At 47.3% G+C, this 14,767-nt stretch overlaps 1 protein-coding gene across 2 annotated transcripts in view; it reads left to right on the forward strand.

Moving 5' to 3' along the window:
• PKNOX1 (PBX/knotted 1 homeobox 1) overlaps positions 1 to 3,535 on the forward strand; it is a 40,215-nt gene extending 36,680 nt beyond the window's left edge. Inside the window, exons 13-14 of one of the 2 annotated variants that reach the window (XR_008435714.1) lie at positions 274 to 386; positions 1,444 to 3,535. Coding sequence is in view for 1 of the 2 variants with exons in the window: in XM_053970382.1 (XP_053826357.1) it covers positions 274 to 318 (45 nt within the window). In the remaining variant the exon portion in view is untranslated. Of the gene's footprint in view, positions 1 to 273; positions 1,394 to 1,443 lie in introns of those variants that run through there. The other variant, XM_053970382.1, reaches the window with a different exon arrangement.
• Positions 3,536 to 14,767: the final 11,232 nt, after the last annotated feature.

Here is a 14,767-nt window from a genome sequence, read left to right on the forward strand (position 1 = left end):
CTTTTGGAACTTTGTATTTCCCGTTGTTGAGTGCAAATAAGAGACTCAAGAGCCTCATGGTGTGATCAACACCCTCTTTTGTCCCTGTCCATTTGTCACAGTGTTGGCTTAGATCAAAGCCAGAATTTCCTTCTGATTTTGACCAAATCTGAGTGTGTTTCTAACGTGACAGGGAGAAAGGTGGTCACCTTTAGAATCTTCAGACACTGTATTTGAACAAAACCCTTTGGCAGATGCAAATATTTAGTTGAATACTTAATTTCTGCTTCTCAGAACACTCAGGCACTTGCTGAGGTCCCCTTGATTTCAGGAGGATGAAGGAATGTGCTCCTGGACATGCTGAAGTGGCTGGAAGCTGGTCATGGCAGATTGTCTTCCAAGGCAAGGTTGAGTTGGTAGGAAGAAAAGCTTCAGGAAGAAATATCAGTGGCATTGCCATACACACATGGAGAATAACAGGCGTTTGCAGTGACTGGGAGTTATTTTTTTTTTTTAATGGTTTTTACTCAACACAAGAGGTGTTTCTGCTCTGGCTCTCACTGAGTCCTGGCTGAGGATCTTCCTTAGTTCAAGTGCTGTCATGATCTGCTCCACTGGACTGGTGATTTCTAAGAATTTGTTTTCTTCTGACTTCTCTGCTTTGCCACTGATGTGCCATGTTTGTTAAACAGCACAGTAAATGAATAATGAAAGATGAATTAGGAAGGCTTTGACATAGCATGGCTATCTCAAAGGCTGCTGTCAAATCCAGTTTGACCCCAAAACACTTTAAAAGACAAACCATGTACAAATCCTGCTCCTTTGGAAGCATTCAGCCTACTGCCCCCACAAAAGATAGTTCAGATTACTGGAACTCAGATTCTGTATTTTTGTTTTTAATTGTTTTTAACTCCAAGAGTGCTTCATTACCCCCACAGTTTCCATTTAGTAATTCAATAGCAGGTTATATTTGTTGGTTTGTTTGGGGTTTTTATTGGAAACAACCAGGCCTCAGGGTTTGCAAACTTCTGAAAGTTTCTTTTTCAGAAAGAAGCCATTTTCTATTTAGCTTTTTTTTTTTTTTTAATTATTACTCCCCCCACCTTACATGCAGCAGAAGTTCTGTTCTTCCAAAACATGACCTTGTCTTCAGCTACTTTATCAATTCCTGGAGACTGAAGTTGACAGAGTTTACCGTGAAAGGGGAATATGGAATAGTTTCACTGTCAGATTAGAAACATTAAAAAAATACAAGGACTTGAATTCCTAAAACTGAAAAGGCTTCACCAGTGTAAAAGTAGTGCTTAACATGTGAAACTCAAATATTTTCTTTCAATTCAGTGAGAATTCTGTAGTGGGTGTGAACTGCAGGGAAGTGCTTGTTCTTTTCATGATTTAAAAGAAGAAGAAACAAATGGAGTCTTTTTTTTTTGTCTTTTTTTTTTTTTTTCCTGTGTAGGAAAGATTGTTGGTTTCAGCAAAGCATCACCATTGAGAAAAGGTACATGTTTACATTAGTTAAAAAGTCTTTACAGGGGACCTGACTTCAAGTCTGTGTATAATTCCCCCTGCCCCCAATTAAAGTCATATTCATATGCAATAGAACTAAATTGGTTTTTGAATCAATGTGATTCTTCTGCAAATACGATTATTGAAACGTTTTTTTTTTTTCCACTCTAACCAAAAACAGGGTTCTCAGTCCAATTTTTTCAATATTCCTGGAACAGGCAAGGCAATTTTCTGTTATGTTTTTTTAACTTTGGAAGCATTGCAGTTCAGTAAATCAATTCCAAAACGATCAGGATAAGTTTCTGAATGACTGTTACAAAGAAATAATCACATCAGAAAATACTCAGAATCAACCCTGGCTCTGCAGAAGTTTTTCTCCATCTGGATTTTGTGTCACAGTGGAGTCCTGCTGACCTCAGGGAAGCTCCAGAGATCCATGTCAGGCTGCATTTACCTTTTCCTCGTTCCTGATCTCTGTCAGGAATCTCTTGGAGAGCCCTCCAGCTCTACCTTGCCTGCACACCTGGGTCTTTTTCCAGTGGAAACCTGGGAATGCATGAAGGGCTTGGCAGGGCAGGATTTCATGGCAACCTGGGGTGCAACGAATTTTTTTTTTTTTTGGTGTTCAAAATGCACAGTGAGGAATTGCAATTCCCACAGTGAGGAATTGCAGTTCCCAGTTCCTGTGCTTCCAAAGTAGCTTTAGGTTTATGGATATTGGAGTGCAACAGGAGCACACGTGGCTCAAGCCCCAGCTCCTGGCCTGAGGTTGGCTCAGCTGGTCAGAGAGAGGTGCCAGTGACACCCAGGGCACAGCTCTGATCCCCTGTGGGCCATTCCCTGGGGAGCTGGACTCGTTGTGGGTCCCTTCCACCTCAAAGTATTCTGTGAAAGAATACATGGATTTGTTTCTGGAAGAATCACAAGTCCAGCTTCCTGACTTTAGGAACTTGGCAGCCCATGGGATAAAACAAAGCCTTTCCAAGGGATGATAGTTGCACTTAAACAAACAAAAATCCAGAGCGCCCTGGTGTTTTGAAAAATTGGAACACATGCATTTAATTGTAATTAAAGTTGATTTAACATTTTCTGAAGTTGAGTTGTCTTGGGAGAAAAAAAATGAGTAAGTATTTGTCTATGCAAGACACAAATGTCAAAAATGTGTGAATTACCCATCTTTAGGTACTGTATTGTTATTGTCTGACTTCTGTTCCTTTGATAAGTCTCTTCAACCTTTCAGCCTTACATTTGGCTTAGAGTTGAAAAGATAAAATGTAGCTTTGAAATCCTGTTGGAAATGTAACTAACCTTCGTTCCCTCATGAAAATCTCGCATGTCAAACAATTAAGTGAAATGTTTTGGTTTCCTAATAATAAATTCAAACTCTCACCACCTCCTGCAAACAGCATATCCATGAACGTGCACGTTTAACTGTGGTGTGCAAACCACCCAGCCATCAGCTGGATGCACTTCGCTCCTCGCTCTGGGGCAGAGCTGAGGACAAGAGCAGGTTCATTTTGCCAAACTCAAACTCAGCGTGGATTCCTTCACCCCCTCCCCTGCCCTTGGCTAACTCCTTTAGGTTGTTTAATTTTCAAGTCCTACAGTAACCTGATGGCCCAGTGCAAAATGCAGTGAAATTGGCACCGATGTGCTTTTCAGTCATTGCCCAAATCAGGTAATTTGTTCATTCCTGTCACCTGGAAATACAACATCCGTTCCTTTCCTGTGACTTAGTTCTTTAGGACCTGCTGAGTGATCACAGTTGGTTTTGCCAGAGAAAAGCAAGGTGTGAGAAGGCAGGGAAATGCCTTCCCAACATTGTAGACACCCATAAAGCCTCATAGTTGGTGTTAATAAAACCCAATGTTTCAGGTCTTGACAGAAGCTGCCCATAACCTGCCCAAGGATTAGCAGCACTGGGTCTGTACAATCGACAATCTTTAAAATGTGAACCCTGTAACTTTTCTTTCCTTGGTTGTTAAGGGATTTTGAAGCAATTGCTCTATCAAGGGATGAAATTAAAAATGAGAATATGCTTCATGGATGATTTATTTTTACACTGCTGCTCTCTGTGAACAGAAAAAGCACATTTTGGAAGCAAAGCATTTACATTGCTTTAACAGTATTGTTTGGCTGAAAGACAAATACGTTTTCAGGAAATCTTGAGCATAGTTTCAAACTATTTAACCCATTCTTGGCCAGGGAAAGTCCTTGGCCTTTGTATTTGTTTGGGGTTTCTTGTTTATGCAAATGAAGAAAAATGTTTACTAGTTCTTACCAGTGTGGGGATTTTTATTACACTTTTGTAATGTAGGATCAGCTTGGATGAATGAAAGAATTAGCAGGTAAATAGTCCGCAATGTTTGTGACTTTGGGGTGGGGTTTTTTTTGTTGTTGTTTCAAAATTATTAATTAAAATGGCATGGACATCAAACTTCAAGTAATGATTCCAAGCATATATGGTAGTGACTTACTTGAAAATACTTCCTCTCTGCAAATCCCATGTGTTAACTTGTTTAGCCAGCTTGTAATACATTTCTAAAATTACCATGTTCTACCAAATCAGAAATCTTCAGGAAATGAGCAGCTCCTTTATTACAAGATTCTTCTCAACTAAGAATCTCAAACTCATTTCATATCCAGCGAGTCCTGCTCAGCAGAGATTAAATCAGATGTGGGTACTCTTGGATTTACTTCTGAGTGCTGGAGCATTTTCTATTCCTGCTGTCTGTTCCCCAGCATCTGGCATGGTGACACCCACGAGTGCCTGCAGAAGGGAAGAGAGCAGATTTTGGATCACGTTTTGTGGTTAGAGGGTTAATCTGTGGATGGATGAGTAGTTTGTGTTCTAGACAAAGGAGTATTTATCATTTCCTTGTCTGGCATTAGAAGAGTGTCTGAGAGTAGTGCCAATAACTCCTGGTGATATAACTGGAAATAATTTTAACTCCACTGCTGCCAGGGAACAATTTTTTTCCTTAAACTGAGATGAATAAACAACCTGACAAACAAAAAAATCCCCCACCTGTAAAGTACAAAGGGGAATGGCTTCAGACTGAGAGAGTAGGGTTAGATTAGATACTAGAAAAGATTCTTCCCTGTAGGGGTGGTGGGGCCCTGGCACAGGGTGCCCAGAGAAGCTGTGGCTGTCCCTGAATCCCTGGAAGTGGCCAAGGCCAGGTTGGACAGGGCTTGGAGCAACCTGGGATAGTGGAAGGTGTCCCTGCCCATGGCAGGGAAGTTGGAATTGGATTATCTTTAAGGTCCATTCCAACCCAAACCATTCTGTGATTATATGATTATATCAACTAAATTAGGTCCCATATGGAGTATTTTCAGTTGGATGGTTTCAAATTCCCTTGGGAGATAAATCACCTCTTCAAGAAGCCATTACAGGAATCAGAAGTAAATAGCTGCAAATAACTGGTGAGTTGGTTCGCTTTTGTGGAACTCAGTTTACAAAGTCCTTTAGTCTGCAACTTAGGGCTGCTCCTAAATAACTCTTCGTAAAAGGCAGAGCAATATCCTCAAAGCTAAAAAAAAAGGGAAAATAAACTACACAGTGTGAAATGAGGATTCTGCAAAAACAACCCAACAACATGGCTGGGACACATATTAGGTATTTATTTATTCACATATAAATTCATGCAAGTGTGTGAGATATGTATGTGTGTGAGATATGTGGGGTTACATCTGTCATGTCTTTAAGCTCAAAATGAAAAATCACCATTTAGATACCCTCCTAAAATCTGAACGCAGTGTGACCTGTGCAGGTGAAGTTTGGTTTGTCTTCCTCATGCAACTGAGCTGTGATTTAGGTCTTGTGAAGTAATCAGGGAAAATCTGTGGGTATTACCTTCTCTGTTGGACTTTGGTGTCACCACTGGCACAAAGCAGAAGCTGAGGCCCTTGGACCTACTCCTGAAAATTATTCCTTGCACATTTTTCATTAACTTGATCCTGAATCCTAAATATGAACTGATGCATACACACTAAATGTGACTGTGGTAATAAAAATTAATTTTGATAATTTTTTGCTAAGATCCAAGAATTTTTCAAGTTAGATTTTTAGAAGTCTTGAAGAAATATGCAGATCATACTGAGCAGGGATTGTCCCTCTGTGCTGGGCACTGCTGAGGCCACACCTCGAGTCCTGTGTCCAGTTTTGGTCCCCTCAGTGCAGGAGAGACCTGGAGGGGCTGGAGCGTGTCCAGGGCAGGGAATGGAGCTGGGAAGGGGCTGGAGAATTCCTGAGGGAGCTGGGAAGGGGCTGAGCCTGGAGCAAAGGAGGCTCAGGGGGGACCCTGTGGCTCTGCGCAGCTCCTGCCAGGAGGGGACAGCCGGGGGGGTCGGGCTCTGCTCCAGGGAAACAGGGACAGGAAGAGAGGGAACGGCCTCAGGCTGGGCCAGGGCAGGCTCAGGGTGGCCAGCAGCAGGAATTTCCCCATGGAAAGGCTGCTCAGGCCTTGGCAGGGGCTGCCCAGGGAGCTTTGCAGTGCCCATCCCTGCAGGTGTCCAAGGAAGGCCTGGAGGTGGCACTCAGTGCTCTGGGCTGGTGACAAGGTGCGCATCAGGCACAGCTTGGACTCAATCTCAGAGGATTTTTCCAACCTTAATGGTCCTGTGATTAAGTAACCAGTGATTGACTTTTCATCTTGAGGGCTGTGGGTGTCCCTCCTCCTGCAACATCTCACTATGAGCTACAAACTATGGACACTTCATTTCTTAACATTCATCAAATTCTGATTCCTCACATTTCTGCACAGCTCAGTTCATGGCCCTCTTTGGTCTTCAAGGTTTAGACTCCTTGCTTTCAGCAGAGACTGGCACACAGAAAAGACAAGGGGACTTATTGATATGTGCAATTACAATAATTACAAATTCAATTACTGTGCAGGTACTGATTTTTCTAAGATACTTAGCAGAATAGATGGTTCCATGGGCACGATCCCAATTAAGGCCAGGAAGGCGAGAGAATATTTCTGTTGCTTTTTTTTTAAATATACAAAAGGACTATTTTGCACAGCTGATCCTGATTAAGTTTCTTAACTCTGTACTGTAGTTGGATCGAGACCTGAAAGCTCTTAAAAATTTTAAGCATCATCATCAAATGAAATTCAAAATGGCAAAATTCCAAAGATTTTGAGGAACTGGGTTGGCATTTGTTAGGTAATGCCTATGTTGCTCTCTCAGCTTTCCAGATGCTGGCTGGAAACAATGTTCCTGACTCACTTGTACACACAGGGACACTTTCAGCAGCTCCAGAAACAATAATTTTCCTCTAAGATCCTCCATTCTGCTTTTAAACAACTGGTTTTGCATTCTTCTCTTTTTTTCTTTTGCTTCCTCTTTCCATTCTTTGGAAACTGGCAACAATTAATCTTTGATTACATACCCTGGACTTTTTTCATGTCTCTTGAACTTCTGAACTGTGAATAGCCATGAATAATGACTCTGCAAATCACTCCAGGATTCAAAGCCAGCTGCTGGAAAAAGCCCAACAGCCTTGGAGAGCTGAGCTGCGGGTGCTGCTATGGATGCAGTATCAGAATGATTTTTTTAAAAAAAGCTGATTTTAGTGTAGAGGCACAATGTTGAAGCTAAATCATACAACAGAATCAATTAAGTTGAAAAGACCTCCAAGATCATGGAGCCCAACCTTTCACCAATCCCCAGCCCAGAGCATTCCCTATTAAATCATAAAAACCCAAATACACTTGTGTGTGTGTCTCCCATCCTTGTGCCATTTGCTGGTTAATAAATGCACTGCACCTTTGGTGTGTCAGGGCAGCTTAAAGTTTTCTATAATGAACACATTCAAAAGTGTCAAATGTTACCTCTCTCCCTTCCCCCAGGTTTTAAAGAAAAACTCTTTCCAGGGGGATGTGCTCAGTCCCTTACCAACACTGTGTTCTCATTTAATTAGGGGGTCCTCTAGGAAACCTCTGTTCTCATCCTGACGAGAAATCACCAGTGCAGAACCTGCCATGGATCAAGATTTCTGATCACTTAAGAGCATAATAACTAGGAAAAAAACAAATGGCAAGCAGCCAGCCCCCCACACCTGGGCTCTGCAAATGTAGTCTGGGTGCTAAAGCTGTTTGGTGAACCACACCTGAGGAATTCACTTCTGGCAGGCTGCTAGAAAAGGTAGAAGGACTTGAGCAAACACTTCAACTTCTTGACATAGTTGTGCCCAAAGGAAGCCTCCTGATGGGCTTTCATTAATGAAGATTTTAATGTTTTACAGCCTCATGAGGCAGGAACTGAGAGAGCTCATAAAAGGACTGAGGGCTAAAGCATGGTTCTATTTAAATCAATCATTTTATGATTAAAATTATGAAGAAAGGCCCTGTCCCTTCCACAACTAACTAAACATCAGTAATGATCCTTTACAAACCCTCAAAACCTGATTGCTCTACGTGCAAAGTGAGTTCTTTTTAGGAGCTGCAAATTTCAGCTTTGGCTTCAGTTCTCAGGGCTCATTTAGGGATGCACAGGAGTTTGTGTGTTGCTTTGTTCTTGAGAAATATTTACAGTCCTTCCCTGCTAACACTGCCTGGCTGTGATGCAAAGTGACAGTGACCATGTGGAGTAGCGACAAAACTATACCCCTGCCCAGACTGGGGAAAATCTGACCTGGAAAAATACAAATAATACCAGCAGTACTGTGTGCAAATTGCAGAGAAGCACATGGGTGATTAATGCTGGAGCATCCAGGACAACACCCATTCAAACAAAGCATGCTAACCCCAGGCCATTAAATTTAAGTGAATAAATTCTGACGACAGATCATTGTGAGTTTTTAATCTTTTCCCTGTGCGTGTGCTGTTCGTGGTAAAAGTAAAATAATGCAGCCACTGCTCTCAATGTGATGAAATGCAGACAGAGAATCTGGAGACAGAAGGTATTTCACATCAGAGGTGGGGGCAGAGCAAAGAAACTCTGCACCACCTCCAAGGAGCAGCTTGCAAAGGAGCCGACAGGGACCTTTTTGCAGAGATATTTGAACAATAACTCTTTCATTGTTCCCGTGCTGACGCTGGGTAGAGAGGACAAACCCAATATTATGCAGGGGCTGCCCATCTGTCGGTCATTCCCCCCTGCTCCAAGGTTATCAGTCACACAAAGCAGGGAGCCCTGAGACAGATAAGATGTGTGACAAAGGATAAACAACCCCAGCAGCCCACCACCCTCCCCAGGCAGTGAGGAGCCTTTCCAAATCCCTCATGACTCCCTCTGGATAATCCCTGTGCTTGCAAAACCCATCACTGCCCTTGCAAACTCATCCCGATCTCCTTAAATTCTTGGCAGAGGCAAAAGAGAGCCAACCCCAGGGACTCAAACACCCTCACCTTGCAAGGGCATACAGGATGGGGTTCCTTCAGCAATTTGTAAATACCTGGACAGCAGGTAATTAGAAACCTGTAATGGGAAGAATTCCTTGTGCTGCTGGCTGACACGGTGGCATGGGATGTCTGGTGTCTGTCTGGAAGGTGAACAATGAGCTTTAACCTTACTAAAAACTAAGATCTTTACACTGAATGGGGAAGAGCAGAGAGCAAAGTGTTGTCAGGTCAAACCCCCTTCCCTGCAACAGAAACATGGAGCAGCTGTCCTGTGAGGAAAAGCTGAGAGAATTGGGATTGTTCAGCCCAGAGAAGAGAAGGGGTGACCTCCTTGTGGCCTTCCAGTACCCGAAGGGGCCTACAAAAAACATGGAGAGAAAGAATTTCCAAGCGTCTGGCATGACAGGACAAGGGGGAATGGCTTCAAACTGAAAGAAGAGAAATTTAGGTTAGATATAGGAAAAAAAAATTCTTCACTATGAGGGTGGTGAACTGGCACAGGGTGCCCAGAGAAGCTGTGGCTGCTCCATCTCTGGAAGTGCCCAAGGCCAGGCTGGATGGAGCTCAGAGGAACCTGGGACAGTGAAAGGTGTCCCTGCCCATGGCAGGGGAGTTGGAACTGGATAATCCTTAAGTCCCTTCCCCAGTGGATGGAGACTCCTGCTGCATCCCAAAAACCAAATTCACCTGCTTCCTCCAACCTTTTCCTGACCTTCCATCTGAATCTCATGTGCTGACTGGGTTTTTTTGCAGTCAAACAGCATCAGAGCAGGAGAGAAAGAATTTAAAATAATCCAGGGGACCCATTTAATGTGTCCAGGTGTACCAGCAGCCAAGGTGGTTGGAGAGAGCCTTGTGTGGCCCAAGTACCACTGGCTAACACAAGAGGAAAGAGAATGTGTGTCCTTATCAGTAAAGTCTTCAAAAGTTCATTGGTAACAATTATTTTATTAAATCCTTAAACAATTAACATGTGTTAATAACACAGCCTGATGAAGCTGTGGGTTTTATATATAGATATATATTTTATGTGTGTGTATTTATGTATGTCAAAGCATTCAGAAGATGCAGTATTCTGTATCCTGTGTCTGTATCCAGAGGACACAGTCACTGAGACATTTTGGGGCATTCCTACTGAACTGGGACTGACAATGGGGCCAGTCCTGCATAGGATCAACGTGGCTGTGAAGGACTGAGCCTTGAGTGCCACCATCCTCATGTGAGCCGAGGCTTTGCTCCGGAGGATGGAGACAGGAGAGGGGTTTGCCTCCTAAGAACACAGAGCTGTGCTAACCCACCTCCTCCTCCCACCTCATGAAAAGATTGGAGAAGGAAGAGACTGGAGAGAAGGTGTCAGCCAGCCTTCTGATCTTGGTCCCACCACTTGGAACCCGATGGAATTACAGGAAGAAAAAACCTGGCTCCTGGGAGAAAGTTCATCCAGTGAGTTTAATACAAACAGCCTATATAAACACAAACACATACAAAAGCAGAATCATCTTCCAAATAAATAAATAGCTGCTCCAGTTACATGCTAGCAGCACTCAGTTTACCCCTGTGGAACAAACCTCACAAGCAAGCAAGCTCACCCCCTAGAGACACGTTGCCCTGGCCTACAGATGATGGAGAACGTGGCATCTCCCCCTCTCCGAGTCCTCAGGGACCCTTCGAAGCCTCTCAGCGAGGATGCCCCACGGGGCAGGAACCTTTCTGCTGCCCTGCCCTGAGCCAGCAGGGAGGAGAGCTTCAGTGCTCGCTGCCAGGCGCTCTGCACTGCAGCTCCCCGCCCTGGGCCGGGCACCTGCAGGTTTGGGAGCCGCGCCGGGTGACGCTGCCGGCGGGCACCGCCATCCCCTCCTCGTCGTAGCAAACACAGCGGGGACAGCCATCGGCCACCGGGCTGCCCAGGGCGCGGCAGGAGGGCTCGGGGCGGGGGCAGCGCGGGGCACAGGCGATGTCCCCGCCGGGCTGGCAGGTGCACAGCTTGCGAGCGAAGTCGATGTAGAAGGAGCGGCCGGCGGGGACGCGGCCGCCGGCGAAGCCTTGCATCTCGCAGTCGCTCTCCAGGTAGGGCGGGCAGGCGCAGGGCGGGGGGCACGGGGGGCAGCAGCCGGCGGCCCTGGGGGTGGCTGTCCCCTGCGGGTCCCCCTCGGGGCACGGCGGGCAGGCGCTGGGCTCGCAGGTGGGTTTTGGGGCCGCGCCGCGGAGCAGGAGGCAGGCGAGCGCCAGGCGAAGGGCGCCGGTGAGGGCCATGATTCTGGGGGGAAAAAAGGGGAAATGGGAGCAGGTGTCACACTGGGCGTGGGCACGTGGAAGGCCCCGGCTCTGGGCTGGCCCCTCCGGCGTTTAAAGCCGAGGGGATGCAGCCCCATCTCCTTGAGGAGCCCGAGGCTGGAGGTTGGATCGCCCACAGCTGCCTGGTGCCAGAAACCAGAATCGGCCAGAACCAGAACCAGCCAGAAACCTGGTCCTAAACCAGAATCTCTCATCCCCAAAACCCCATCCTGGCTCGCCCACTGTGTCCTCCATCCCCGGGGTTCAGGCAGGTGGGCACTGGAGAGCAAAGCCCACACTGCAGCACTCACTGAGCTTTGGCATGCTTGCCCTGACTAGCAAATGGGACTTGTTCATCCTCATGTTGGTAGTAATAATTTACATTTAAATGACTAATTAATTGTTCCTGGAAGGCCTGGACAGAAGAAGGGCTCAAAGAAGCACTGTCTGCTTTGGTGGCTTGTCCTGTGGCTACTCCAGGCTGCTCCAGGCACCAGGTCTGGGTGTCAGTCTGTCCTGCTGTGCCACTCACCATCTGCCTTTTCCAGCCACCTCATTCCTCCAAAGGAAGCCAAGGGGGTCACTCCATCTCTATTTCAACTAGAAAAACCTTTTTTTTTTCTTAAGGAAGATGTTTCTGATGTTGGTTATTTCTGTGGGACTCAGCTCTTTGTTGTCTCCATTTCTTTGGTGAGCTTGTTTTCAGAGTCAGTCAGTCCTGGCATGAAATTCCCTCCCTGTGCCTGCTCCCTCCTCCTTCTCCACTCACACCTTGGATGCACAGCACCTGGCAGCCCAGGCTGAATCCTGCTCCTGTTTAAAGGCTGAGGACTTTTTTTTTTTTTTTTTTCAGCTTTTCAAGACCCGTGTTTCCTTTAAATGCATTTTTGGATCCCTTCCCTCTGTCTGAGTGTCGTTATGTCCTGGTGTATTAAATACACCTTCCTCCTTCCTGCACTGGGTCCTTCCAGCTCTGGTCTCTTCTCCCATTGCCACCTTTGATTACATTTGTATCATCACCATTTGATAGCCCAAATTTCCTGCTCTTGCAGGCATGCAACTACTCGCAGTTATTTCTTAACAGCTCCTTAAACTAAAAAACGTTTGCAAGTTGCATAACCATAAAGAAAACAACTTGAAAGCACAGACCCTGTCCGTTATCAATTAAAAAAAAAAAAAAAAAAAAAAAAAAGACTTTGAAGCTTTTCTGGTTTTAAAGCAAAACTAGCAAAACTTTTTTGCTAGTTTAAGTTACTTGGGCCTGCTTTATCTTTGCTGGAGTTGTTCTGCCCCTTCCTTTCATTCACACATTTTAATCTAGTGGTTATTTTACTGCCATTCCCAGAGGACTGGCACAGAACCCAGACACGCTCCCCATGGAAAAGCTGCTGCTGGAGAGGCTCTCCCTTCCCCAAGCCAAGAGCTCCCTCCTGGCTGCCCCAGCTCCAGCCACCCCACACAGACAGAGCAGGACGCCACCACCAAACATCACTAAGCCGTGTGAGAAGGTTTCTCACACCCCAACCTCACCAGTCCCATCCATTGCCAAAACATCTGACCCCACCCGGCAGCGAAATTGGGCACCTTCAACAGAGCCAATTTCCAGCAAAACCCCGCCACGCGTTTGTCATTGAGCAGCATCACCGCCTCCTGCTATTCCCTAGGGAAATGTTCATCCTCCCGCTCACTTCTGGGGCTGCAGGCTGGCCCTGCCCCGTTCCCGGTCCCCGTGGTTCCCGGTTACCTGAAGGGTGGCCGGGCAGGTGGGACGGGCGCTGGGATGCGCTGCGAGACCTTGGGAGGCGGCCCCGCTGTTGCCCCAGAGCCGGCCGGCACCTCTATTTATGTGGCTGCACGGTGGAGCCCTGGCGGGGCGAAAGGGGAGGCGGGGAAGCCTCCAAGGTGCTGGGCAGGGCCAGCGAGATGCTTATCTTGCTCCTGGTGCTGGTTCCGTCTGAGCTCTGGCTAACCCGGCGTGTCCGGCGTCTGCAGCTCTGTCCTGGCTCCCCACGCCCCTCTGGGCAAACTTCAGCAGCGTTTCTGAAGCATCAGCAGCCCCCCCCGTGCTTCACAGACTGCTGGGGACAGGGATACCAGGGTCCACAGGGAGAGCAAAATGAGTTAAAAGCTCTAGGAAGGCAGCAGAGCTGAAATGCAGCCAGCTCTGGGGTGATGCACCCCAAAATGCAGGAGCCAGTGGTGGGCATGGACCTTCTCAGAGCACACACTTCCCCAGGACAGGGCAGCCCTCCCGTGCCACACGCTTGACATGCAGCTTTTAGAGCACTTGGGGTTTCTTTTCCTCTGGATTGAGCTGCAGGGAGCCAAGGCCGTGGATCTCAGCAGAGAAGGGATGCACAGCAGGAGTTTCATGTGCCCTGACCAGCACGGGCGGCCTGAGCTTCTCCCCCCTGGGCCATTTGGTCCCTGCTGTGGAAATGTCTTGCCTTGATGTACTCATGAGCGCACTGGAAATGTGCCCCCAGCCTTGCAGAACAGAGGGATGAAGAGCAGAGGCGTCTTGGGAGATGGGACTGGAAAGCAGTGAGGGTTTTGGGAGCACACACCCGTTCACCCTTTGGAGCAGGAGGGGTTGGGAGAAGAGCACGGGTGGACCTGCAGGTTGAGGGAGCACTGGAGCTGGACACTGCACTCAGGACAGTGGGCTGGGATGCTGCCTGGCCTTCATCCACCTCCTGCTTCCCTCTCATGGCTCCTGAAGCCTGGAAACCCCCATCCCTCTGGTCCAGAACTCCCGTACCCCACAGAGCTCAAGAGCACCGAGCTGTGCCAAGCTGGGCAGCTGCCTCTCACTGGAGACGTAAGATATTGACAGGGTCTCAGTGGTAGGGGAAAGAAAAGGAACTCAAAGGACCATTTACCCAGAGGGGGTCATCACTGTCAGAGGACAGGCCCAGGGATGTGTGAAGGAACAGAGGGTGGAGGGAGGGACATTTAGACATGCTGCTCGTGCCACTGATGCTGTATGGGCACGTGTTTATAGGTCCTGCAGGGATTTCTGCAGACAACTCAAATGAAAACTCCTCCCTTGCCTCCCGAGGCCTTTTCCACACCAGAGACACGGTGGGCAGGATGGCACAGCCAGTCCCGCTCACTCCTAACCCAGCACTCTGGGCTGGTGGTGGGGCTGTGCCCTGTGGGACACCTTCAGGGTCACGGCCTGGCAAACATCAGGAGACACAACACCAACAGCCCTGGGCAGGGCAGTGCCACTGCTGGATGTGCCTGCACAGAGCAGCCCCCAGGGACAGGGGAAGGGGCCCTGTGAGCGCCTTGGTGAGCCTGGCTCCAGCCCAGGTGGAGCAATCCTGGAATATCTGGAGCTCACACCCAACTTTATTAGCTCCCACACTCATAGTTAACATACAGAAGAAGTTGTAAATATTCGAGGTTAATACTCAGCAGTTCCTTCACCTTTGCTGGAGTGCATCTGCCTGTCCTGGAGCCTGTCTGCAGCTGGCAGCCACTGCCCTGCAGCCCTGCAGTGCTGCTGCTGCTCTGCTGCTGCTGCTGGAAGCACTGGGCTTTGGGTTAATCCATAACAGCCAGGCTGGTCCAGATTCAGACTCAGTTCTGGGCTTCATGGAGTTATTGGGCACTTTCAGACTTACTCATGTGAGTTTGGAATACAC

Source organism: Vidua macroura, chromosome 2 (genome assembly GCF_024509145.1).
Source record: "Vidua macroura isolate BioBank_ID:100142 chromosome 2, ASM2450914v1, whole genome shotgun sequence".
Classification (NCBI taxonomy): Eukaryota; Metazoa; Chordata; class Aves; order Passeriformes; family Viduidae; genus Vidua; species Vidua macroura.